Source organism: Tauraco erythrolophus, chromosome 8 (genome assembly GCF_009769465.1).
Source record: "Tauraco erythrolophus isolate bTauEry1 chromosome 8, bTauEry1.pri, whole genome shotgun sequence".
Classification (NCBI taxonomy): domain Eukaryota; kingdom Metazoa; phylum Chordata; class Aves; order Musophagiformes; family Musophagidae; genus Tauraco; species Tauraco erythrolophus.
Window position 1 is genome coordinate 3,012,555 of NC_141472.1, and position 26,793 is coordinate 3,039,347.

Genomic DNA, 26,793 nt, shown 5'->3' on the forward strand with positions numbered 1-26,793 from the left:
CAAGAATTTTGTTTAGAAACAGTGAAAACCTAAGTCATCCTTCATGCAGTTTCATGTCAACTCTTAGCAAACAAAAGCCCTGAGAGAGTCACTTGTTCTTCAGTGAGACAAGTCTTCTTGTCAGCTTCTGCCTAATTCTAGTAAAGTCACGTAACCAAGTTCTCACCCAAACAGATGTTGGAGGATGAGCTCCTTTCATTTAATATCCACGAAGAGTTGGATCTTCAAAAGTGCCTGAAGGGTTGATGGAAAATCTTCTGGAGCAGACACATTGTCATGTTGGAAAACCCCATTAAGGATCTAATTGATTATTTAGGCACCCAGGAGCGATATGAATGAGAGACTCTGCGTTGTCGGGGAAGTTTGGAAGTCAAAGTTACAGAGAATGTGATATGATGGATCTTTATGGGATGAATTCAGAGTAGGCTTTGCCAGGGCATTTTAGACTTTAGTGTTACAGGAGTAGCATTTTAAAAAAATGTGCTTTTATGTACTGTTACAGATTTAAAATCCTACAAAGAGCAATTATTTATTACATTTGTCAGTGACTTCTCAGAAGAAATAGATCAGATGAGCCTCACAGTAAGATACCAGGATTGAACAGAAATTGTGCATTCCAGTATAGCATAGTAAGTTTACCTGGTCTTCTGGTGTACAGTTATTTAAAATTTTAGTTTTCATTTTCACATTTCTCATTTTCTGTATTGTGTGTGACCAGTCAGTAGTTGTGCTTATAATGCCATAGTCTTTATCTACTAACATAATCAAGTAGAAGAGAGAAATAAGTGATGGAAAGGAAGGTAATAAAGGAAATAACAAAGAAATTTTTCAGGGTGCTTGAAATGCCCCATAAAGGAGGTCTGAGTATTGAGTTTAGGTGGCTCACTTTTTTCCCAAATGTTTTATTTGAACAGCAGAACTCTAAAACTGTACAATGACCTCTTTGAATAGAACAGTTCTAACATAAACATTAATATAGACACACAAAATAAAGTCACTTGGCCGTGATCCATCAAAATACATGTGTACTGTTATCTTTCAAGATCAACAGCAGTAAGTTCTTGCATGAATTGAGACATCTGGATGTAATTGTTCAGGGTTAGCCAGAAAAGGCAGAAGTTTTACCTGTGACGTTTTCATATTTAAAAAAAAAAATAAAATAAAAGGCAAAAATATTAAAAACATGGCAGCTTCCAAATGGGCTGGGAAAACAGGACGTCGTTCACTGCTGACGGCAGCTGGTGTGATAATTGAGGATAACCCACTGTCACCGGGGAGCGAGACTTTGCTCATTCGGCTGCAGAACTGCTGAGCAGAAAACATGCTCGTACTGGTTCCGCAGTGTTTAATGTCAGCTTAAATGGTTTAGATCTGTTTTATTATTACTGAGATTACGCTTATCTGATTATCTAGTACCCATATGCCTTGAGGGAGTAGGAGATAATTGTTTAATAAATTAAGGCTATGGTTTTCAGTAAGTATTTTCTGGTGCTCCCGTCTTTAACTGTCCAACAAAAATCCCTCAAGGAAGCTTGATTTGCAGAAAGTGCTGAGCTCTTAGAGTCAAAAAATAATATAAGCATCACCATGTACCTTTGTGAACCCGAGTGCACCTTGCCCCTGGATTGATGTCAATAATTCTGGGATAGATGATTATACTTTCTGTATAGTGCAAGGGAGACCCAGGCGTCTCAGAGGAAGAGAATATTGTGTTCTAGTTCCTGTCCTAAGGACTGAAATGGCATTTTATTCAATAACTGAAATACAAGAGCTGACCTTGGAGGGGGACCACTTCAATTCTTGTCACTCTGAGTGCTGGGACCGTTGGTCTGCAGAAATGTTTTTCTTCAGCTGACTGAATTTATTTTCTGCCCATAGTCAAACTCGATGAAAAAGTTGGAAAGTTATAGCCAGGAATGGATGGTTTAATACATGTGTGTTGACTTTCCTCAGGGAGAGGGAAGAACTAAAGCTAAATTTTGAAATCTGATTGATGTATCTATGGTGTGCACTCCTGCATCACGTTAGGAGTGAGTACCAATGCAGTTTATGTGGGGTCCAAATCCCATAGGTACATGTTACAGATGTTCTGGGAATGCCTGCTAGGTTGAGTTCCTTAGTGTTAACAAATTTATTGTTTCTGACGGAGTTCAGGGGTGAGATTGATTATAAATTGCTAAATATTGTCAGGATAAAAATACTTCGGACCATTCCCAGACATTGGTCTTTTACTGGTATTTACAAGCAACACCAAGGTTCTATATATGACCAAGATGGTCCTTGAAAAGGGCGCATATTAGGATCTAGATTTTGGATAGGAACGCCTAAATCTTGTTCCTGTCCCATGACTTTCAAAGCAATTTTGATTGACCTGATTATAACCTTGGGAAAATACGGCTCTTTTCGAATACAAAATAATCCAAAACGAAGCATATAAAAATGCATCTCACTTCTGAGAAATTTGGATTGTAGGTTATATGCTTCTGTTCAAACGAAAATAGCTGGAATAAGTTATCAAAGTTGATTTGGAGCCCAATTTCAATGGAAAGTGAGCTTTTGCAACAGCTGTTGCCATGAACTGAAAAATGCCCCGTGCTGCCAATGATTAGGTGTTGACTAGTGAGATTTTAAAGAAACCTTGACAAGGTGCAGAGTTCAACTGAGCCTACATAGTAAAAGGTAATGAAGAATATATTACAATCTGGTATGAAAATATATGTGCTGTATTGCAAAACTTTTAATCTTGGCAGTCGTCCTCTTGGAACTGACTGCCACATTATAAAAGCATTCCTCACCCTCCCCAAGACAGACCTGGCAGCTGCAACCCTTTTTCTGCTCTCGGGGTGGATGTGGTTGGAGGCTTCTCCAGCCTCCCTTGCCACTGTGACTCAGCCCAGAACAGCTACACATGGAAAGACAGTTGATTCAGTTTATGATGATCACTTGTTGATGTCTCTGTTGGCAAAATGATGTGTTTTCTGGTCCTGCTTCAGCTGAACATTTAAGAAAATTCTTACATTTAAAGGCGTGCTTAGTTCCCGATCGCATCCGTGTAGGATGCTACACCATCACTCTATTGCTTTAGAAATCAGTCTGATCTTGTAATTGTGGATACTGTTCCTCTCATACAGTGACACTTACTTTGGGTGTGCACTGTGATCATACAGGTTTAATTTTATGCATATAAAATCCTTCTGTTAACGAGGAAAGTTAGAACAAAAAGACTAAACCGTTCTTAAGCAGAGATCTTATGCCTTATTGTTTTATCTTTCCTTTTTAAAAAAATAAGCTTCACATTGAAAACTCTTTATCTGGAAGCAGAAGATAATGCAAATAATAATACTTTTTTCACACCACCTCACTTGTTCAAAGAAATGCAAGACATGAGATGTTAGGAGACTGAATCTTCAGTAAAATAATGAGCAGATTCATTATTCAGGTTTCAAGCCAATAAAAAAGAGATAGATTATTGACATACACTGTTAGTTTTTCACACCGTCTAGTGAAAGCCTAGGCAGAATATTATTAATTCAGTAATTTGCGCTTTTCACTCGTAAAAAAACATATGAAGCTATTGTCAATCATATTTATTATTCTCAATGTTTATCAAAATAGATCCTAGTTTTGAGTAGTATTTGAATCACTCAAAGAACATCACGTAATTGTTTATATTTCTTTTTTCATCTACGTTCGCTGGATAGCTCTGACCAAACGTGGTACCTGGAAAAGTCTTTTGTTCTGTAAAACCCAACCACCCACTGTCTGTGTGTGCTCTATGCAGAAACAGGCTCGATAATCAGTGGTAGAAGATAAGGGTGGCTCTTATTTCTCAGGCTACCATCAGACAATCCAGTCTCTGTACAACACCATAGCAAACCCGTGTGTCCTTAAAACTTTGCCTCTGTGCTTTTTTCTGAGAGTATTTTTTTTTTTTTCTCAGTGATAAGTCTTAGTAAGCTGATCAGTGTCTCACTAGTAGTGGAAGCTTCCACACACTGAATAAATACACAGCTTCTACTAAAATACATATAGTAGAGCTCTTCTAGAAAATAAATATGGTGTTATAATTGGCTGCTTTTCCAGTAATACATGTTCTGTTCATAAATTACATGAGATTGAGACAAGTAAGCATTCTAATCCCAAAGGTAAGGCATGAAGTTTTGCAACCTCTTTTCTCCTGCGTTTATAGAATACTATTTCAAGGACTGTCATTATTTGGCTGTTACCTAATTTCACTGCAGAATAGAAATCTGACTGGAGCATTGCTTTCTGCTGGTTAATTATAAATTTATTAGGGGAGTTTTCACCAGATGTCCCTCGCTATTAGACCTTGCTGAATCTGAAGTTCAAGCTATTAGACTTCATTTAATGTAATGCATTGCCCTCTTTTTCTCTTCTGCATGTGCTTTTTTGTATTTTTTTGTGTTCTCAGGTATGTTCAATTTTCCTTTTGTGGGTATTGTTTGCCAAAGAGGCTCTTCAAGTTATAGAAATAGGACAAAGCAATTTTTAGAACAGCAAAATATGTAAGGAGGCAAGGTCCCCGGAGATGAAATAAATTTCCACCACAACACAACAAAACAGCTTTCTTGTTCTGTTTGGGCGTTGCTGTTGACTGAGTAGCTTGTTAACGGCACACAAACGCGCACACGGCAGCAAGGCTGTGCACCGCTCACGGAGGTGGCACCACAGAATAAGAGAAGCCCATGTTTGTGTTTCGAGTTGGAGGAAAGGCTTACAGACAAGCCATCGTCTTCGTGGCCCTCCTCCGGACCCACTCCAGCAGCTCCATGTCCCAACACAAGAAGGACACGGAGCTGCTGGAGCGGGTCCAGAGGAGGGCACGAAGATGATCTGAGGGCTGGAGCACCTCTGCCATGAAGACAGGCTGAGAGAGTTGGGGCTGTTCAGCCTGGAGAAGAGAAGGCTCTGGGGTGATCTTCTAGCAGCCTTCCAGTACCTAAAGGGGGCCTACAGGAAAGCTGGAGAGGGACTTTTTACAAGGGCATGGAGTGATAGGACAAAAGGTGATGGCTTTAAACTGAAAGAGGGGATATTTAGATTGGATATAAGGAAGAAATTTTTCCCTCTGAGGGTGGTGAGGCACTGGCACAGGTTGCCCAGAGAAGCTGTGGCTGCCCCATCCCTGGAAGTGTTCAAGGCCAGGCTGGATGAGGCTTTGAGCAACCTGGTGTAGTGGAGAGTGTCCCTGCCCATGGCAGGGGGGTTGGAACTGGATGATCTTTGAGGTCCCTTCCAACCCGAACCTTTCTATGATTCTATGGGCACACTATAAGGGACTTGCTTTTGGCCCACATTCCTCCTGTAGGCAGATTTTAACACCTACGTGGCGATTGCAAGATTGAACCCCGAAGTATCTGGGACTAGAGTGGGCTTGGGAACACTCAGTGTGCTCAGACCTCCTGAAATGAGATCCAAAGTTAAGGGCCAGTCACGCTCAGACGTTGCCTTTCCGTTTTCTCTTAGAGTTTTGCTAAAAGGGAGGGCTTGCAATGTGTGCTAGACAAATTTGGGCCAGACTGAAGGTGTAGTTACATCCTGTGTGAGTACGCCCTGTGCGTGCAAAGTGTTCTTACACAAGCAGGGCCAGAAGAGGATTGTGACTCCAGTTCCCACTTGTATCTGTTCTCCTACTAAACCACTGTAGGTTTTATTACTGATTTCAGCAGGAACTGGAGCAGGGTTTTGTTGAGTTTTTATAAGCTGGTGTTAAAGGAAAGCTGCCATACTTGATTCAGCTCCTGGAAAGTGAGAAGAAAATAACTTTGCTAAATTGCAGAGAAGAAATATGAAAAATCAACTGCTGCAGTCTTTCAAAACTTAACCAAGCAAGGTAAAAGTGTAACTCTTGTTGTTGACTTACGTCCTTTTAATTAAAGACAGCCATTTGATCCATTTCAGAACCTCTATGTTTTAAGAGTATGTCCCAAGTCCTCGTGTTTCTCAAGGAGGTGTAAGAAAAGGATGTAACAGTGTTTTACTGCAGGCTTGTAAACTTGCTGAGTCAGATGAGTAATGTTTGTTTGTATACCTAGGAAATTTATTAATAAAACTTTTATATCATCTTTGGGGTTCTTTCTTCCTTGGCTAAGCCTTCCTGGTTGCTAAGGCTTTGCTTTGGTTTTGGCAGAAGGAGGAGGAAAAGGACAGAGGAAGGGAAAGAATTGCACCCTTCAACTTACCAGTTCGGCTTAGAGATCAGTTTCCTTTTACATGCTCAATTTCCTGTGCACTGGACCAAACGTGTGAGCTGTCAGGCTCCTGTGGTGATAAACCTGGATCTGATCCTGCTCCAGCTGACATCAGTAGCAAACCTTGTGTTGCTTCCAGTCGGAGCAGGACTTACCCACCATGCTCGTCGACTCCGCCAGCCTTACCTGGCCGAGTTCAAGGCAGCCTCCGACGTGAGCGATGGCAGGAAGGGTTAATACTTAATCCTGCTTCTACCCACTGTGAATTAAAAAAGTGTAACGACTAAAACTATCTGCAACCAACAATAGAAAGTGATTTCACGGGGTTTAATAACTCAGGGGTGACTCTGCAAACTGACCCTCCCTAGAGAAACCCTGATTTACAGCTTATTTTAAATTGGGGGATTGCCCTGTGTTTTGCAGAGCACTCAGATTGCGAAGATTAAAACGTTCCATGAGTGCTGAGTGTGAAGATAAATTACACAGAGAAGGATTTAATTTACCTTTTCTTTCTAAATGTTTATAAATACTGGAAAAGAAATGTTTACATTTTAGAAAAATAGTAGTAGCATGTACTTTAGCACTTCATTTTCAAAGTGTCAAACACTAGTTTGAAAGAGGGCACAAATGAATGTTCACAATTTGAAGAGAGCTTCATTTTATTGAAGATAAATAATAATTGAACAAAGTGGCTCGTATTGACAGCATCGTACTGGCATATATCTTTCCCAAGACAAATGTACTTTATAGAGGAAGTGTCCTCACATGTCAATGTCTTATAAAATGTGTTACATTTAGGGAAATAATGGGTCAAGAAAAAAAATCATTGTCATAAATGATGGCAGGCACTTTTTACTGAAATACTGGTAGTTCTACGTTCTTGACATGAGTAATTGGATGTGTCATATGTGAAGCTACCTAGAAATAAAATAGAGGTCATAAAATGTAAAGACATGATAGGATGCATTTATAACAGCATAAACCAAACTGGCATTTTAATGTCTTAAGCCAGCCCATTTGCCATCCTCGCCCATTGATCTTGGCTGGAAAAGTTCTATGCCTAATTTAAACACATTTTGGAGATAAAGCCCTATAATGGGAAAGTGATGATAGGATTTGTTGTTGTTACAAGTATTTTCCTTTTGACTGTTACAATTGTTATCACTGCAACAGGATTGGAAGCTGATTGTTGCGTGACCTTACCAAACTTCCTTGGAAGTGTTCTGTCCACCTTCCTAGCAGGTGACTTTCTGGTGTGATTTACCTTGATGTTTTACCTGCTAGCGATTGCAGGTCACACAGAACAAAGTTATTCAATAGACACGAGAAAGGATTTGGTTTAGTGTTTGTTCCGTGGGATGATCTGAGCAAGCAGTTGTTGGGAAAGATAGCACAGTTTGAGAGTGTGTGTGTATTTACTGTATTCCTTTGCAAAAAGATGGTTGGTAGAGGCACTGACTCAAAAGTACGTGCTTAAAATCTCATTAATTTTGTTTGGCTTTATCGGTGCTTTTAATTACTGTGCTTGAAATGAGATGTAATAAGGCATGGCAATAAAATAAGTAACTATGACTACCTAACTAATGAGTGAAATGGCATCACCCCCCACTCTCCCAATTTTTCCAACTAGATCTGAACGTAGAAACCACATGCTTTAAAAAAAAAAAAAAAAATCAAGAAAGGAGGCAAGCTTGTCCTGTTTTCACAGGATTGCTAGTAAGCATGTGCTGTGTGTTGGGTGTTTTTTTTTACAAACACTTGTAAATAGCAAAAGAATTGGCAACATGCAGTCTCACTTGTCGCTCTGATTTGCTGTGTGTCTTTGCAAATGAGTACTAAGCTGGTGTGGAGCACTGCAGGTTCTCCAATGCTCTGTGCCCTCTATAGCCTTCAGCAATAAATATGTACCAGGCAATTGTAAAATGTTCCCATCAGGACGTGCCAGCTTGTCCTTATGAGCTTTAACTCCGTCTGTGCAGACAGGAAAGCACACAGGGTAAGAGAAATCTACCCACTATCTGTATTTTCTTTTCAATTATGGTACAGCTGATGAAATATCCAACCAGTGCATTATTTGGCTGCTATTGTACCTTGGTGTAGAGCCGGCAGCCCGTTAATATTCAGCGAGGTCTTATCTAAGTGGAGATGTTTCATATCTTCTGTTTTCAATGTGGTTTTGCTGAAAGCCCTTTTGAATTAGAATGAACCATTCTGGAATGTGATTCTCAAGAGAAGTCTCTAAAAGTTGAGCAAGTAAAATTTTGCCATCACTATTGAGCTGGCGATATCGATAACGGTGTGATTAATTTAAATGCTGACATTCATGGTACAGGTGTGCTGCTTGTAACGGTCTGGCCGTGTTTGTCTGGACCGGTTAAGAAAAATCAAAACCTGGTGATGTAGAATAAAGGCTGATTTATTGATGGATGTCATTACCTCACCTGGATTTAAGGGAAAGGAAATTGACTTTTTAGAAAAAAAAAAAAAAGAGAGCACTGAGGATGATTAGTCAAGAAAATGTGTTAACTGATGTTTTCCGTTGAAAAAGAATAACACAGGTAAAGGATGAGGATTGGAGTTGGCGTCTGAGATGAGGTTCAGTGTTCAATCTGCAAAATGTGGAACTGCTGAACAGTATTTCTACTATGACATCATTTGTTCACAACCTCTGTCTCTAGATGTAAGCGACAAGAATACTGCGAATGTCTAACCCACTATTCCTAGATGATCCCCTCCGTCTTCTGAACTAAAATGTTCTGAGATGCTGAAGCTTATATCCTTGAGGCTACGTGTTCATAATGAGAAAAAAGCATTAGATAATGCATGTTATGACAGATTTATTCTGATGTAGATGAACTGCTAGATAGAAATAGGAGCTCCTGTGAAAAACAGGGTGATGTTCTACCCTTCACATCAACTTTTTTGTGGAAAAGAACATCTAAATAAAATGTTCCCCTTTCTGACCAAAAGATAGCTTGTATACAAGGTAGTCTTGCTGAAATTATGTCTCAGCTGGAAGGAAAGATGAGTTTATTTTATGTAGCAGTTGGAGGTTCTTAGAAATATCAGTCAGTCAGTTACCAGAGTGGTAAATTAAATCTTGAGAGCCAGAGCTCGCTCATCAGTACGCAACGATATGGAAGTGGCAAGGAGAGAGACAGGCAACTGCATCAGGTCTGGGTGTTTGTTCTTGATGGAAATGTACAAATCATTTCCTTCCCTTCTGCTGCTGTCATGGTCCATCACTTTAGTCCATTTTCACCTTGCTAAGGGATTCTGAATGGGCCTTCCTGCTTTGGCACCTAATTAATCTCTCACAAGCCTGTGCTTGCAGCCTGTCTGCCTGGGATGGTCCGTATCTTATGTCAGTGACTCACAAGCAAAATGCTCTTTTTCCTTTTGCTTTCTTTCCTTTCCCTGTTTTCTTTCACCCCAAGTCACCTCAAGCAGGTTGAAGATGATGTTCTCCCCCGTGCCTTTAAATAGGACACACATACAGCCTGCTATTACAGGACAATATCTCCTTTTCTTCTAGGGGAACACTGTCACACTGTGGTATGTAAAGCTGGCTATGTTTTCAAAACTAATAAGTGCCCACAAAAATAGAGAGCAGGATTTTGCTTGTCACAAACTGTTCAGCAACTCAGAAGTCCTTACAGTGTAACAGGCAAGCAGGAAATCATTGGACACCTTTAAAAAATGACGTGCCTGTACGCAAATAAAAGTATATGTTCTGAGGTGAAAAAGGTATATTCTGTGGTGTAAAACAGTACCATGAGACTGTGAAACAAAAAACTTATTTTATTGAAGTTATTTTATTGTCGTGTATCAAGCGATCAGGAATATCAGAGATGTTGTACGCTGAGCTCTGACAGCCGCAATACTTTATGACTAGTTTAAAATGAGTCCTTGTGATAAAATAACACATGTAGTCTATGTAACAGATAATACTGAATAGTATAATGTATTATCTAGAGTAGAAAAACATAGATTCTGTAAAATGATACCAGTGGAATCTAATATTCCTTTGAAATATATTTCCTGGATAATTTTTCAGCTCGGAACAACTTATCTCGCTTCTACTATCCCTTCTGCAGGGACAGGCTTGGCGTTCAGCTCAGCACAGCATATGCATTTCAGTCTGGGAAATGGAAAGGCATTAAAATAGATCTGAGAAGTCACTTTGTTAGATCAGCAGTCAGGGATAGTGTCCATAAAACCCTGTAGCTCTACTGGCCCGGATCTGATCTGCAGATACTGATCTTCTTGATACAAAACCTGCAACAACTCCAGGAGCCTGCTGGTGACATACAGGCAGGAAGAAAAGAAAAACAAAAAAATCACATCTTTAATTCCCCCTGCTGACAGCTTCCTTAATAAATATTGTAAGAAACTTCTCCGTTAAGAGCCACCCAGTAATCTAATTTGCAAGCCCCAATGATATATTCAGCAGCCAGCTCAAGGGAGGTGTGTTTCTACTGTCAGAATCACATGAGCAAGGAATAAAATTCTGAGCTCTCACTGAGAGCAGTAATAATTTATGGTGAGTTGTTGCCTTTTATTTTTTTCATACTATTTTTGACTTAGCTGAACAAAGAGGATAGAACTGCTACTGACTTTACATTGATTAGGTTTTTGCATAGTATGCTCACCTACCTGGATGTTTTCACAGGATATAACGATGTAAACACTGCAAAATCATGAAGTTTTGTGTATATCTGCAGAAATCATAGACTGAAACCGGTATCAGCATGGGTGACTCATGTATACAGCCATAATGAGTGGGTGATGCCGGTTCATTTCAATTGTCTCCCCTCTCGACATGCTTCTGTAGCAGTTAAGCCTTTGTTGTCCTGTTCAGCTTGAGTAGTTCCAGATTTGTTTCCTTCTGTGTTGTCCTGGTGAGGCATCCTTGGGCTCTTCTTTCTCTTCTCTTAGACTCCAGTTTAAAGAACATTCTTCTTTGGTGTGCATATAGGAAACAAAACAGAAGCCAAAAAGCTTTATAAGATCATAGCTATATGGCCAACTTCAGGCTGTTTTGTGAGAGAACTGGGTCTCTACAGCAGTGTCATAGTGGTTGTGTCTCTGTTCCTTACAATGGGAAAAGCTTCCCGTCTCGTGTTCTGTCTGTCAGGTTCGTACTCTGAATTGAGAAGTATCAATCATGTCTCAGAAATTAGCTCATTAAAAGAGAAGAAAACAAACCAAAAAGATAAGAAAGCAAAACTAAAACCTCTAGGGTACTGCTTCATAGCTGATCAGCTGGAAGGCGGGATAGTTGAAAGTCTTCAGCCTTGAAAGAAGTCTCATCCATGTCACAGAGCAGTTTCATCTGAGCTGTAGGCAGTTCAGGGTAAGGACCTCAATGCTTGGGGTTCACTTCTGTTTCCTCACATTTGTTTTAAGAACTTACAGCTTATAATGGCTACTGGTGAGGTCATCCATAGTAAGAGACCTCTTCTTCAGGGAAAAGGCCTCTTGGGTGTCCACAATGACAAGACTTTACCCTCAGTGAAGAACTCTCAGACAAGACTTGAGAAGAAAGTCAGGCTGCCAGTACTCTCTGGCTTTCTTCAAGGTGCATGTTGGCATGGTGCTGTAGATTTCTTAGACCCTTTGTAAGCAAGAAGGAATAAGATGTTCTGAAAAAGTAAATGATGCTGTCCCTATCCTACCTTTTCATCCATGTTCCTTTTAAATTCTACACCAACAAGGTTTTTCAGGACGCGCCCAGGAAACATAAAGTAGTACTTTCATTGTTGCTCCTTACAATTCAATCTTTTAAAAGCTGCTTCTCCACTTCTTTTTGCCTTCCTGCTGTAGCTGCCATCACTGAGAAGCAAACACTGACTGGTTTATTTTATTTTCTCTGTGGTGTAGTGCTTGGGTGATGAATAGCTGTCATGTTTTTTTCTAAAGAGTAGCTGGGAAAGATACATGAAATGCATTTCTAATTTACCTAACTTATCTCTTGTTCTCATTATCCTGAATGGCAAGGGCTGTATTTCCGTTATTTTCTTTTGCAGTGAGAGATGCAGATATACGATGTGTGGCCATGAAGATTCAGTCAATAGCATTGAGTTTCTTCCGTTCTCCGACACTCTTCTCACCAGCTCTGCGGACAAGACTCTGTCTCTCTGGGATGCCAGAACGGTAAGCAGTCGTCTTCTTGGACTTTCTTGAATTCAAGCAAAGTGATGGCATATGTACGGTGTGCCAAAAACAAAGCCAGTGTAAAATCAGAATGGGAAGTGAGGGTGATGTGGCAGTAGAATATTCACTAACACAACTCTTATCTTCTGACTAAAAATGCCAGTATATAACATTTCTTTGACATCTGAAATGACTTATGTGAAATGACATACAAAGGAAATGGGGGGAAAATGCCACAGGAGAAACTCAAGCTCCATAGAAGTTTCATATATTTATCCTTCCTGCAGAAGGGATCTCCCCGACCTGCTTCCAGAACACTGCTGATTTCTCATGGATTATGTATTATTTTCTCCATAATATATCATAGTAAGCAGTGTCAGAAACTGCATCTCTTCTTTTATTCTTCTTTACCTTCATTCTTTGGTATAGGTATAAATGGATTTAGTACATTGGAGAGTGTATTTGTCCCTGCCCCTGCCAAATATGTAAACCCTGTTGAAGCAGAATACGAGAAGAAGGCAAGAGGAATTTTTTTTTTCTCTTTCATCAGAAAATTCAATAATTATTGCTGCTGTTGTGGTATTTCTCGTAGAACAACTCTTGAAATTCTCAAGTTGCTACTTCAGTTGGTATTACGGTCACTTTGCATTTCTCAAACGGTGTAAAGAGACAAGATTTGAGCTCAGAACAGAGAAGATTGTGTTCATGGAAGGGATTTGAGGGGAAGGAGGCAAAGAGCTATTGCTGTGTGTTAATATATATTGTCATCAGAGCTATACAAACATAGGATAAGGAAAACTGACATGAAAATGACAGTGGAATATTTGAGATGCTCATTAGGCAATTTCTATTTATGGATCTTAGACTGAATAGAAGGTCATTTAACAATAATCCTGGGCATAAAACATAAGTTAAAATGAAGCCAGTCAAGACTCATTATTCTTAAATGCATTGATTTGTAAGAATATTTGATATCCAAATATAAATAATTCAAAAAGAGAAAAAAAATATTGAAATACAAGCTAAAGTGAAAAACTCAGTGGAAAATAGATTTCTGCTTTGTTTTGTTTTCAATAAATCCTGCAAGGAACTTTGTGATGCAAATGTCTCAGTAATCTCCTGTTAACAGAATTATAAAAGACTTACTTTGACAAATTTATGGAAAAAACCTGCTCAATTTTTTGTTCACCAACACTGTTTTTCAGCTTTGGGTAATTTTGCTAAGATAGGAAAGACCTTTTGCAAAAAGGAAACGTTGTATGTGGCATTTTGTTGTGCATTTGTTCTGTTGAGTTGTTTCCCTATTCAGTGGAAAATTTTGCAGATTTCAGATATGTGCCCACATTGAAGCATCACTTTAAGTGGTGAAATCACTGTGAAGGTGCTGTCTCCCTCAAAATACTGCATGATATTAAATGTTCCCTCCAGAAAGAAGATGAATGATTTTCTCCCGTTAATTTGGAACAGAATATTTTCTCACCTCTGTGAGATCAATTAGCATTAAGGAGTACATTTAAGATAATTTTAATGAAACATGAAAATCATACTCCAGTTTGTTTTCTCATAAATTAGATTCATGTTATTAATCACATCTTGCTCTTCCATCATTAACTTTAGTCAGCTCTTTATTATTAAAGATAATGGATGCAGAGAAGTATTAAGTCAAAGAAGTGCAAGTTGAATGGACAATGAGTTCTGGATTTGAGGCAGAATGGAACATAAATCTTTATAATTTGTAAGCTGAAGCTATAATGCAGCCTTCAGACTTCCAGAACACATTACTTTTCTGTTTTGTTTTTTGTTCTGGATAACATAGGGTCAGATCTAGTGGTTCAGAAAAATCTACAGCACGTTGACTGTAATTTTGAAACTAAGATACATGTTTTCTATAGGGAAAGGAGAATACAGAAGGATGAATAGAATTTAGATGATTATGGCTCTTTCCAAACATTCTGGGAGAAAATACAGAGTTGGTATTGGATTTGGATGGGAACCATCCTCATGCCGTGCCAAACTCCCAGTAGACAAGATGTATGAGACTGAGGCGGCAATTCATGGGTAGGAATTTCATGCCAGTAAAGCTGATGGCTCTCATGCCAAGATAAGCTGCAGAATTTATTTCTCTTTATGCCAGTTTCATAGAAAGACAAGCATATTCTGGCTTTTCACCAGAATATTTTCTCGCTGACGCATCAGAGTGAGCATCTGTACTCATGAATTGCAAAGTGTGTCCAATGATAAATGTGAGAGGTGCAAAAGAACATGAGACCCCAAGAGTACAAGTTCACCTGCCTGGGTTAATTCTTCTCATGATAAGCGGCCTGCCACTCATCTGCACCTCCCACATTATGATGAGTAATTTCTTGGGGCTGGTCAGATTTGTCTGGATAACATTTGAGCCAAGCTGAATCTTTGCTCTTTCTCAGACAGATAAAATGCCAAATATTTATGCACTTAAATAATTAAATAGAGGGGAAAAAAGGTACTCACATTTTTCATTCTACATGTTTGAAACTTATTGATTTAGTAACTATCTCATCTGGTTTCTGATTTTTGAAATGTCAGGTTCTGTAAGTGGATATTTCATTTTTCAATAAGTTGTGCAGTGGCTGTCATTTAGAAGTCAGCATTTCAGTAGTAATACCCTAAGGAATGTGTCCGAGAAGGATTTGGGAAGACTTGTGTGTGTACCTAGCTGGACAGTCCCATTCACATCAGTGATACTATTCTTGGGAATAAAGTTCAGCACATGCACAGCTCTGCAAAAGGTTAGAATCATACAATGCTCTGTTTTTTTATTCGATTTTGTGAAATACAAAGCATTTTAGATATTGTTTGATAATTGTTGTCCATTTTGCTCTCTACCGATCACTGATATTCAAGTGCTTGTAGTTGAATTTTTTTTAATTATGCAGGATATATGCATAATATATATATGCATAATATATATATATATGCAGCTCTATGCAACGTTGCCTAGTGGTTTAAGAGGAGCCCTATTTTTCTGCATTCCTTTTGCAGAAGACTGCTAGCATATAACACAAATGAAAGGATCCCATTCCAACCTCACTATCAAACTGATGTTCCTGACATCCAGACAGGAAGGTTTCAATCATGTCACCCTTTTACTTTTTGGGTCAAAGATGACTTAAATAGGGGTGAGACCACTCAGCGGAACAGTGACCAGATGCAAGTTCTAGCTCTGTATCAAATTTTATCCTTGACAGTAATTCGTGGGCTGAACAGCACAATCGAAAGTTAGAAGCTCCGAGGTAGCGTGGTCTTTGATGAATAATGCAGGCACCAATTTCAGAGGAAAAGGGAAAAAACAGAATTAGGTTGTCCAAAATCCTGCCTTAACAGCAGCAAATAGCTCCCAGTGATGTTAACTCATTCTCATCTCAGAACCTGGCTGTGGCCATCGTATGCCTCAAAGACTGGTGTGAATTTTCTTCCTGCCCCAAAGCGACGGAAGGGAGTGGGAATCCAAGCAAAGCCTCCTTCCAGCCTCAAGCAGGAGCATCTCTTCATGGTGTGAAGAAATTAGTTCTCTCTTAGCTCCTGGAAATGGCTCTTAGGTGTGGTACAGCTACACTTTATGTAGTAGGGCACGTTACACTCAGAGGAAGACATTGGCAAAAAGCAGTCAGTGAAAACAATGGGAATCAGCTGGGTGTTCCTTTAGGAACACATTTTTCTTTAAATGTGGCACTGGATAAAAAAGTCTTATGTACAGCCTTTTTTAAAGCTTCATTTCCTAATACATTGAGGGTTCTGTACTCATGATGTCTGCTTGTAGTTTTCTGCTAATGGCTTTTGAATGTCAGCCAAGGTTTGATAGAGTTGAAGTTTGCATGTAATTAAGTCTCTGGGCAACAGGAGAGAAACCCAAATGAATGCCCCACCTGGTAGGGGAAGTGGCAGTGGGTGCTCAGCCCTGTGGTCAGGCATTGCCTTCCCTGTGGTCCACAGCAGCCCCACCACCCTTCTCCAGAGTGGTTACAGGTGGTGGTGCTGACGTACTGCCTGTGGCTTTTCTTTCTTGGCTTTTCATGGTCTACCCCACAGGTTTTCAGATCTTGAAATGATCTGTCTGCAAGTTCAAAGAAGTAGCAGAGTAAATCCCCAAGAATTTGGGGTGGTGTAATTTACATTTGTGCAGTAAAAGGCTGTAAGACATGCAGCTCATTCAAGGAGGTGAATGTATAAAAGGGCTTTTCCCACTGCATCCTTCTAGAGAATAAATACGTCCACCAGTTTCTGAGCTCTCTGCTAAGGTTGCCAGCTGTGGGGCAGCGGTTTAGTGATGAGGGCTTATCTGCTTAATGTGTTTCATATGGAACAATGATGCTGATCTAAGCTCCAGTCTTGCAATTTTTGCCTTCTCCCACTGTGTGATGTCTGTGGCATGGGACAACCCTGCTGTGGTTCCTGTTGCAACTGGATTGTGCCTGAAAGCTAGTGAACTCTTACTTGATTAAATTCAGTGGAGTTGTTCCAAACTAGTAATTTCCTTAGATAACCTTTTTTTTCTTCTAATGAAATTACCTTTCAGACCGCTTCTATTTCAGTGTTGATTTTGTCAGAATTTACTAATTTTCAAGTTAGTAATTCCCTAAAATAACCTGTTCTATTCTTGTTTCTTCCAGTGAAATATAAATTATCTCTTAGACTACTTGCTTTTCAACACAGATTTTGTCAGAACCTTTTTGTCAGTAGCTTTTTTAAAGTATGTGGGAACCCACAGGTCTTTGTAGGGATGCTGTCTATCTGAGGTGGGGGCTTTTATGTCCGTATTCATTTGGAGTGGGCATTCACGAGGCAAATTCAGGAAAAACATCAGAGTGTGAAAGGATCTGACAGGCACAGAGCAGCCAAAGGGAGTTTTTTTTGAAAGCCAATCTGGTCGTCTTTACATTTTTTAGCCTAGTCCAGTTGATTTATCCCCAAGTAAACACCTTAGACACAAAATTATCAGTCAGAATATCCTCAGGGTATTGGATTTGTCAGTTTTATTTGAACCCTTTTGAACTCCTGAGGAATGAATTCAAGAGCTGAGTGGAGAGACAGGATGGGTCATTTAAAAAATCTTTGACAGGCAGTTTATGGTTCAAGTCAATCCTCTTCAAAAGTAGGTGAAAGATTGAAGTTGTCAGTATTGGACACAGAGCTCTTCCATGCAAACATCGAATCTCGTAGTGTAATTGAGTTATTTTGCTGTAAATAAGGGACAGGCAAGGATAAGTCCAGTTCCTGGCATGAAGTGTAACAAAATTTATGTTCTACATATTTGTAAATAATGGGTTCATGTTTTAAAACTCCCTGTCTTAAAAGGAATTTGAGTCACAGTAAAATATGAAACCAAGAACAAATAGCTATGAATACAGATTATGTTTTCTCCAAGAAGTAATATCACGAAAGACAAAAGTAAAACCTGAAGAGACTTATGTTAAATCTGTTTGGGACGCTCTCCTAGAGACTTAGTGCCAATTTTTTCAAAACCGAAAGTATGGCTGAGGAAAAATGTCTTGATTTCTTTCTAATCTTGAAAAATAATTGGCAAAAAAGCTTGATATGGTCACTGGTATTTCTAAAAATGCTACATTCTGACTTTCTCCAGAACAACTTCTGTGTGAAAAGGCTAATTAAAATAAAATATGTCAAATAATGAGCTTTTAACTCTGCAATTTGGATCAGCTGACCGAGATGCAAGCAAGAAAGTATCCTATGTTCTTGTTTTGCTGTGGATTTTTTTTTTTTTTTCCTGGGAGGCAGGAAAACCATTGCCCTTCAAATTGTATTTGGCTGCTGTCCCCGGAATAACCCTCAGACTGGAACTGTGACTGTCTTTCATCTGTCCTGCCATTACTGACTTGTGCCTCCTTTTTCTTGCCTTCCTGACTTTGCTCCCAAAGCAAACCATTAAATCCAAAGTTTAACAAACTGTATAATCAGTCGATCTCGTGGGCTTTTTTCCCTGTTAAACTAGGTTTAAATTAGACTCTAAACATTTTAAATCAGACAGGTTACCTTGTTCTGCAAAGCTCCAGGTGAATTAGTGGCTCTTAAGAGGTTATAATTATTGTTTTATTAAGCTGTTCCTGTTCATTGACATGCCTGGGCTCATCCACTGGATGTCAGAGTCCTTTTGGCAGTGGGAAGGCAGCCCCTTTAACACCTTGTCTTCCTTGTCTTCCTCTGCCTTGTCTCCACGACGTGGAAAAGCTACGTTCTTACTTTCAGGAGAAGTCTTTGAAAAGACAAACGGTTCTGTATGTTAAAGCTTGATTTCCAACGTGACTCCTAATTCATGTGAAATGTATAAATGGCTTCAGATTGGCAGAGATGTAGTTAGTTAGATAAAAGAATTCCTCTTTGCTGCCAAGCTCCCCAACCTCCCAGCACGCCTGATTGACCGCCTCCCTTCTAGCAGGTCACTGCAGCCACCCTTCCCCTTTGCAAGATTCAGTGAAAGGCACAAAAACTGCTTTTCTGGTTGAAGGATCTCTTTCATCCATGTGCTGTGTTTCCCTCGTGCTCCCCAGGATGGTCCCCCAAAACGAATGGTTGGACTCGATGATCTTGAAGGTCTCTTCCAACCAGATGATTCTATGATGGCAAGATGTTTTGGCCCTGCGTGTCCCAGTGCACTGATTTCTATTTGCTCATCCCTTACCAGCTGCTTTTGGGCAAGACGTTTTGGAGTAATGCAGTCATGTGAGACACAAGCCTACAACTACGAATGAGTGACATCCACGTTCCAGGTGGCAGGCTGTGCAGTTCACAGCTCCACTGAAAGCTCCCTGAGATGTTCACTGATGCTGATGTGTTGTCAACTTGCAAGGGCAGGCAGAGAGGCAACAGTGGAATGGAGGAGGGTATTAATTCCCTGATTGAACCAGATTTTGTCAGTTGTAAAATTAGAGTGGATCAATTTTCAGTTGTCGCTGGTTATCTTAGAATATTAGTAGTAATTAGAGACCTATAAATAGATAAATTTAAAATATTTGAAGTTGTAGCCAGGGGAAAAGTCTGGCTATAGATTTCAGTGAACACTTAGATAGTGTGGCTCCTGGCTGCTGGGCAGCTCCGCTTAGCAGAGTGGGTTGTGTCGGAGCGTGCGGCGTAATGGCATTTGGCTGTGTCGCTGATTATTTGGAAATGAAGTGAGAGAAGCAGGCTGTATTGCTGTCTGGGCAGCAGATAGATTGACCTGAATCTGTGTGTATCTACAATGTGTGTGCGTGATGTATTGCAGTAAGTATGAATTTAATTTTTATGTCACCAATGTCACTTTGAAACAAATGGGAGTCAAGTTCTTTCAAAGGCTTGGGAAGGGCCCGACTGCAGAATAACATTTGCATTGACTTCTCGGTCCTAAAACTCTAATTAAATTATTGATTATGAAGCTGGCTGCTTTCTTAATAGTTCCTAATGTAACAATTAAAGCAAAGAAAGTAATTAAAAATGAAAAGAACAGTCCACAAGTACAATCTTCAAAGGTCATTTTCAACTTAATCGCTTTTTTGAAAGAGGCAAGAATAAAACAAATGAGTCATTAGTAAAAAAGCAATTTGGTGTGTGTATGTGTGTAATAATGTTCCTACCAGATTACCACTGGCCACACAATACCTAAATTAATTAAAAATAATAGCTGAATTTACTTAGTTGATATTATATTAACATCTCTCCTCCCAGACGAGGCCTGCATTGTGTGGAGTGCAGCAGAAGGTACAGAGCCACAGCATCCTTCTACCCTGGACAGCTGGTAACCACGGCAGAAGCCAGAAGCTTCAGCCAAAGACAGCACAAAATTTCAGTGAAACCAATATGTCATCATTTAACATCATAAACAAGGCTTTGTACTAAACACACCATTTATTAGCAACTCTTTAATAGGCATGAGAGGTAAGGGGAAGTTCTAGAGGTCAGTCCAGGCGGCCCATGGTTATTTATAGGAGTGAAAGGTGGCAAGGAGGAAAGCACAAAGGTGTTTGCAAGAAAATTTTCAAAAGACCAGTTTTGTACTGATACGTCAGGCATATCTGGGGGTTTTATGGACATTTGGGGAGCTGAGCTCCCATGAATTCTTGCTGTGCACAGCAACTGTAAATGCTCTCTGTAGGTAGTAATTGTGCTTGTTACAGTCAGATTCTGCTGCAACACTTTTGCTAAGAGCCAAATCCTATTCTTGACAAGGCAGTGGGGGGAAAAAATTACTACGCCATCCAGGTTGTATGAGAAATAGGTACATCCGTTTGCTAAGTTAAGGAGATTGCATCTTAAATGCTCTTTTTCTTTTCCACAATTAACTGTGGAATCTTCTTTCCTCACATATTCATTGAGGAAAGCAGATTGTAGACAGCTTTTTATGAAAGGTCCTCTTGGTGGATCAGCGTGCCTGCCTCTCCACCTGCACGCCTACAGTGCTGCGCCGCGTTATGCTGAAGGAAAGGAGTGGGTAGTTTGTTATCTTTCCTTTTATCTGGATTCCCCCACGAGCTGTTTTTATGTGCTACTGAGTACAGAGCTGCTCTTCTGTCAGGTTGAAGTAAGGCATCTGGACACACTGGTCTACACAGAATACGCTATGATGGGTTTTTACTTTTCAAATTCAAAGATTACACTAGTCCAAGCACGAGCTGTTATGTGTCAAAGCATGTATTTCACTTTCCCTTCCCAGACCTAGCTGTAAGAACTTAAATTTCACAAGTCTGATGACATGGTGACTGTGGCTACGCATCCTCAAAAAGATCTATTAAAAACCAAACTAACTCCAAACTTTGCAAATCGATTTCTTTTTTACTAACAATAGCATTGTGAGGTAAGTAATATATCTTCAAAAATAGCTTTCCAGTTTGGTAAATACTGAATCAAAATGTTGGCGGTGAGTCAATCTCTTTCTGTGTATAGATTACTCCCTTCTAACCGCTACTGCTTGTGTATAGATTTATTCTTGTTCTGGTTCCCCACAACCTCAGCGGGTGGCTTCTCCAGACTTCCCAATCACACATCCTTTTTGTAACAGCAAAAGAGATACTGTCTGGGAAACGGCTTGAACTGAAAAGCAAGCAGTCCAGAAAACTGGGATTTCAGAGCTCACAAGGTAATTGGCTTAAAAATATTTTCTTGCTGCTTCAAGAAAGCTTAAGTAGTCGATTTTAAGTGTCATCCACAAAATAGTTGAGGGTCCGAATTTTGAAGGAAAAGCTGTAGGCTGTCCAATCGATTTTGAGTAGGGTGCCTCATGCAGTGTCGATGGATAGTGAAAGTTGGCAGTAGTCCTTCATACCTTCAGACATCTCCTGTATGACAGCATTTTTGTAGGACGTTTTTAATGTACAGAGGAGTGCCAGGCAGACACGGGTTTAAAACAGCTTTATGCTCCAGTACCCCCAAGGCAACAGCGTGGAGAGGTGTTGGTCACGTTTTATGGTCCAAGGCCAAAACGCAACTCTTTGCTTATAATTGAATTCAGCTTCCACATTTCTAAGCAGGATAAATAGTGGAGGATGTTTTATGTTAAAGGCAGCGTGGTTGGTCTAATATGAAACCGGTATGAAGTTTGGGAGATGCTTCTCTTCCTCACACAGCCAGGAGTTTGCTTATGAGTAGCAGACATGTCACTTCACCTCTTTCACCCTTTCTTGTTGATGTAGGCTGCAGCATAGGGTGTGAAAAAAATGTGTTAAAAGGTAAGAGTCTTGCCATGTCACCGTGTGCTCTACTAATAATCTAAAGATGATTCAGCCGAGGTCCTCAAATATGAACATACTCAATTTTCTCTTTCTGGAATGTTTTTCTCCACTTATGTCTTTCGGGTTATTCTATAGAAAGGATTAAATTGACGCAAATGAGAGATAGACCTGTTTGCTAAAATGGTGGAGATGGAATGAAAAATACGACAGTTGTCCGGAGAAGGAGCTTCAGGTGTTGTACGGTATTGATGTGAACATTGGGAGACATTAGCACGGGCTGTCGGAGAGGAAAAGCAATGAGGCAGCACCTAATTTGTGTTGTACAGTTCTATTTAAAATTGCTCCAGAAGGCTACCCTGATGGGATTTCATATTGCCTGGAGAAATAGGAGTGCACCTTCTTTTGTTGAGTTGCAGATGAGGTAATGTGACAGCGTTGTAATTGGGAAATTGTCAAAACTCACGGTGACTCACTTTGAGGAGAACTGTCTGTTCTGGTGTCCTGAGAACCCCAAGTGTCCTCACTCAGCAGCGATGAATACGATGCTAATTACGGGCTGTGATTTATGTGAAGCAATGAAGAGACCTTGTCTCCTTCACCGTGCCAGTCGGGACTTTCCCAGCACCAGGGCGGTATTCCGATCCGCGGTGTGAATTGCTGCGCCATTCTAGTTAACAGCCAGGTTTTCTTGCATCGGAACAGTTGCCCCAGCTCTTCACCTGGAGACAAGCTTCTCCTCAGAGCGCCGGGGGATCGCTTACAGAATTCCCTCTGTGTTTTCTCCTCCTCGGTTTGATGATATCTCCTTTGTTTTAGTAGAACAATTAGGCATACCTCAAGGATGCACATTTATCAAAGAAGTCAGCGCGCGATTCCTCATCCCCGCCGTAAATCCCAGTCACACACCGCTATCCCATGCCAAATCCAGTCATGAATACACTAATCCCTCCATAAACGCTATGTTTGGATGCTTTGCGTCCCGCTTTTCCGGCAGGCTGAGGTCTGTCAGCTTCTTTTCAGGAGCGCGGTCTCGGAGCCCCTCTTGCTTGTGAGGTGATTTCGGAGCTAGGGCAGAACAACAAGCTTCAGCAGTGGCATTGTTGTCTCTCAAGTGCAGATTTCTGGCAATAGTTTGCTGCAGCACTACTGAAATGAATTGTTTCGGGACCTAAAGTGTCCTGGCACCAACACAGGAGGGACGAGGCGCTGCCAAAAAGGTACCACCAGTTGATCCCCTGAGAACTGACCGTTCCTGCATCACTCAGCGTGGTTTTCAGGGCAGAAAGGATTTACCGGTAAGCGCTGGTTTTACAGTTTATTTAGCTTTTCATTTTCTCTAAAAATAAATATGTGATTATTGCGTTCCTGTTTTTCCTCTTTTGTGGCTCAAGCCCAGCTTCTCTGCCTCCGAGTGGGTTTCAGGCCAGCATTTTGCAAATGATAGTATTTTACATGCCAGTCCCTTACTCAGCTGATTGTTTCTTTCCCCTCTCTCTCTCTCCTCAAAAATGTTTTATAGAGAAGTAATAATCTGTCAAAAAGAAGATATTTATCACATGCTGATTGTAAACACTGGGACAAAACCGACAGGCGAGAAGCAAAATTTAGCAATGTGACAAAGCCTTTGTACGGAATCTTCCCCTCGTGGTGACTAGAATAAACATCACTGGTGCAGTTTTCCACTGTGAACAAGCTCACAGGGAAGGAGGTACTCGGTGATGGCTGTGCCACAGACCTGATTTTTATTTGAATTTCTCCTGGTTTGTACCAGGTTGATGCAAAAACCACAAAGAGTTGCTTCAGCAAGAAGCCGTGGAAGAGCAGGAAGGGTCAGGACTAGAGTAAGACCAGGTGGGACCCTCTGCACATTGCATTCCAAGATCTTCCCCAATCCTTCTGCCAAACTTGCCCGCCTTGCCAGCCCCATCCAGTAATGGCGTGCAACTGGTTTTACTAGTTGAGATGGAACCCTAGAAAGTTGACTCAGGGACTCGACGTTTTTTGGAAATGCAGGTGGCGTATCCATCTGTCTCAGAGCCTCGGCAACACACAACCTCTTGACTAATGCCCTTGTGTTAACTTTACTGGCCATGGATTTTGGAGCTTGTAATTGTGACAGACTTTTGTCACTTTTCTTTTTGTTTTCCTTTCTTTTTGTTTTCCTTTCTTTTTGTTTTCCTTTCTTTTTGTTTTCCTTTCTTTTTGTTTCCCTTTCTTTTTGTTTCCCTTTCTTTTTGTTTCCCTTTCTTTTTGTTTCCCTTTCTTTTTGTTTCCCTTTCTTTTTGTTTCCCTTTCTTTTTGTTTCCCTTTCTTTTTGTTTCCCTTTCTTTTTGTTTCCCTTTCTTTTTGTTTCCCTTTCTTTTTGTTTCCCTTTCTTTTTGTTTCCCTTTCTTTTTGTTTCCCTTTCTTTTTGTTTCCCTTTCTTTTTGTTTCCCTTTCTTTTTGTTTCCCTTTCTTTTTGTTTCCCTTTCTTTTTGTTTCCCTTCCTTTTTGTTTTCCTTCTGCGTTTAGTGAAAATTTGCGTACAGTCACACAGTTCATGTTTTAACCATGATCCTGTGTTGGTCCCAGCCACATCGTGCCATCGTGGTTAAATACAAAATGGAGAGACCTGCCCTCACTGGCTCTCCAGCATTTGGGAGACCCCCCCAAAGTGTCTCCGTGGCTCTCCTGCAGTGACATCATCACAGAGCAGAGCTATGGGATAACTTAAAGTCAGACGTTTTCACATAAGAAACTTAAGGCCCCAGTATTTTCTTTTCCACAGTTAAAGTGTTAATAGGCTTCAGTTATATTTATCATGAGTATAATCTGAGTTTCAAAAAATGTCAAGTTCCTAGGAAATAGGATAGGAAATTGAAGATGCTTTTTTTTTTTTTTTTTTTTGGGGGGGTGGGGAGACCCTGCTGTTTTATCCTGGAAAAAACTGTAACATATTTGAATAATTTTGGTTTAGGGGCAGCGTTTTTTTTGTAAATTTTGTTCCTTCTAAAATCTTTCCTTTCCAAATCTGAAAAACTGATTTTGCAAGATCTGCTATGGGTTTGCAGAGTATTCCAATTTTTGGTTCCCTTTTAATTATGTTATTACAAATGAGCCCTTTGTCAGTTCCTCTCTGAATAATGCAGAGCCTCATGTCTCAAATCCCCACCACCGACAGCAGCAGACATGACCCATGATGATGAAGTTCAGCTGGATTCCATTGAGCAGAGGCAGCGAGAGGGCTGACGTTCCCCCATGGGCACTGCCCTTCCGGGGCTGGCTGAGGACACCCTGCAGCTGATCAACCTTAGGGGCACACATGCACTCCTCTCTAGTATGGTCTTTCTGAGACCCAACATCAGGGCACATAATATCTTTGAGGCTCGAGGGCTTTATTTTAGAAGAATAATTGTCCTACTTTAAATAGAGCAGCTTTACTGGGGCTAGGACTGAGGTGGTGGTTTTTTTTTTTTCCCCTTCATGACATTCTTTTCTTATTACTTTTTTTTTATTTAATCAAGAAACTACTCTTTCTCTGGAGGAAAATGCACATATTGATATCAAGATTTTTATTTTTAATTTAGATTCCAGTGCTTCCAGTGGAGTGTGACTTGCTAGAAATGACAGTTCAACAATTGTTGACCACATACCTGCAAGTTAAAAAGCGTGGGGAAGTACGTGTGCACATGTTTTTCTAGATATATTTTCCTCTTTCAGAAATGCTAATTAGTAGTTAAGAGTAAACAGTTGTATTAAATGTAAAATTATAAAGGCGTTATTATTCGACACTGCAGAATAACTGAAAAAGCAGTAAATAGTGTCTACTAGTGTAATGTTCAAAAATGGGTTGGTTTTGTGATTACAGCCCATAATTGCTGCCTTATTTGACTTAGATGTGACACTTTTGAAAAGTTTGGTTATTAAATTAATGAAGCAACTTACATTACTTACTTGTGTCACTCAACATTAGCAAGTGGATTGCATCTCCTAATTAGCATGTAAGGAAATGGATAGTAAAGCTTTTACCTAAAAATATGTATTGCCAACTTTCACACCTTTATTCCAAACTTTCTCATTTTTAACCTGCCAAAATGAAATAAATGTCTGTTGGGGGTATAAAAAAAGTAATTACTTTCCTTCTTCTTTAACTTCCTCTTAATTAAGTTTTAATGTATGCTGTTACTCAGGGAGCATCCCTTAATACTAAATGTGTTTAAAACAGAAAAGACAGAGATTTAAATGATTTAGATAAACATCTGCCTAACACAGAGGCATAAAATTACAGGTTCAGAAAAACAGTGGCTTACTGCCAGCATCCACAGTAAAAAAAAAACCCACAAAAAAATTGTTTTCCTTTTGTATAAATCTCCTTCCCTTGTGTATATGAGCTTAGAGGAAATGTTCAAGCCTTCAAGTGTAGGTAACGTGGTTTGCAAATAGTGTCTAATAACACAAGCTTTCTGAATTTCACCAAACATTTCTATAAGCATCCCCAAATTACTAGAGATTTTGAAGGAGGACGTGTTCTTTCTGGTATAAAATGAAATGTTTTGACTTGTTCTGGAGCAGCCCTCTCTTTCTTAGTTTAAGTCAAGAAATGGAAAAAGAGTTGCAGTTTCTATCCATAGTTTCTGCCTACCTGACTATATAATGCTAATCCATACTGGTTTTAAATAATTCTGTTTAGATACATAATTCTGTCTTTAGCAATTTAGAACAATCTTCTAAAGTAACATGCAGTAAGA

General features: G+C 39.9%; 1 protein-coding gene across 1 annotated transcript in view; it reads left to right on the forward strand.

Annotated features, from left to right (window-relative positions):
• SPAG16 (sperm associated antigen 16) overlaps positions 1-26,793 on the forward strand; it is a 402,571-nt gene that overhangs the window by 229,050 nt on the left and 146,728 nt on the right. Inside the window, exon 13 of the mRNA XM_086615835.1 lies at positions 12,242-12,368. Coding sequence (XP_086471961.1) covers positions 12,242-12,368 — 127 coding nt within the window. The remainder of the gene's footprint in view (positions 1-12,241; positions 12,369-26,793) is intronic.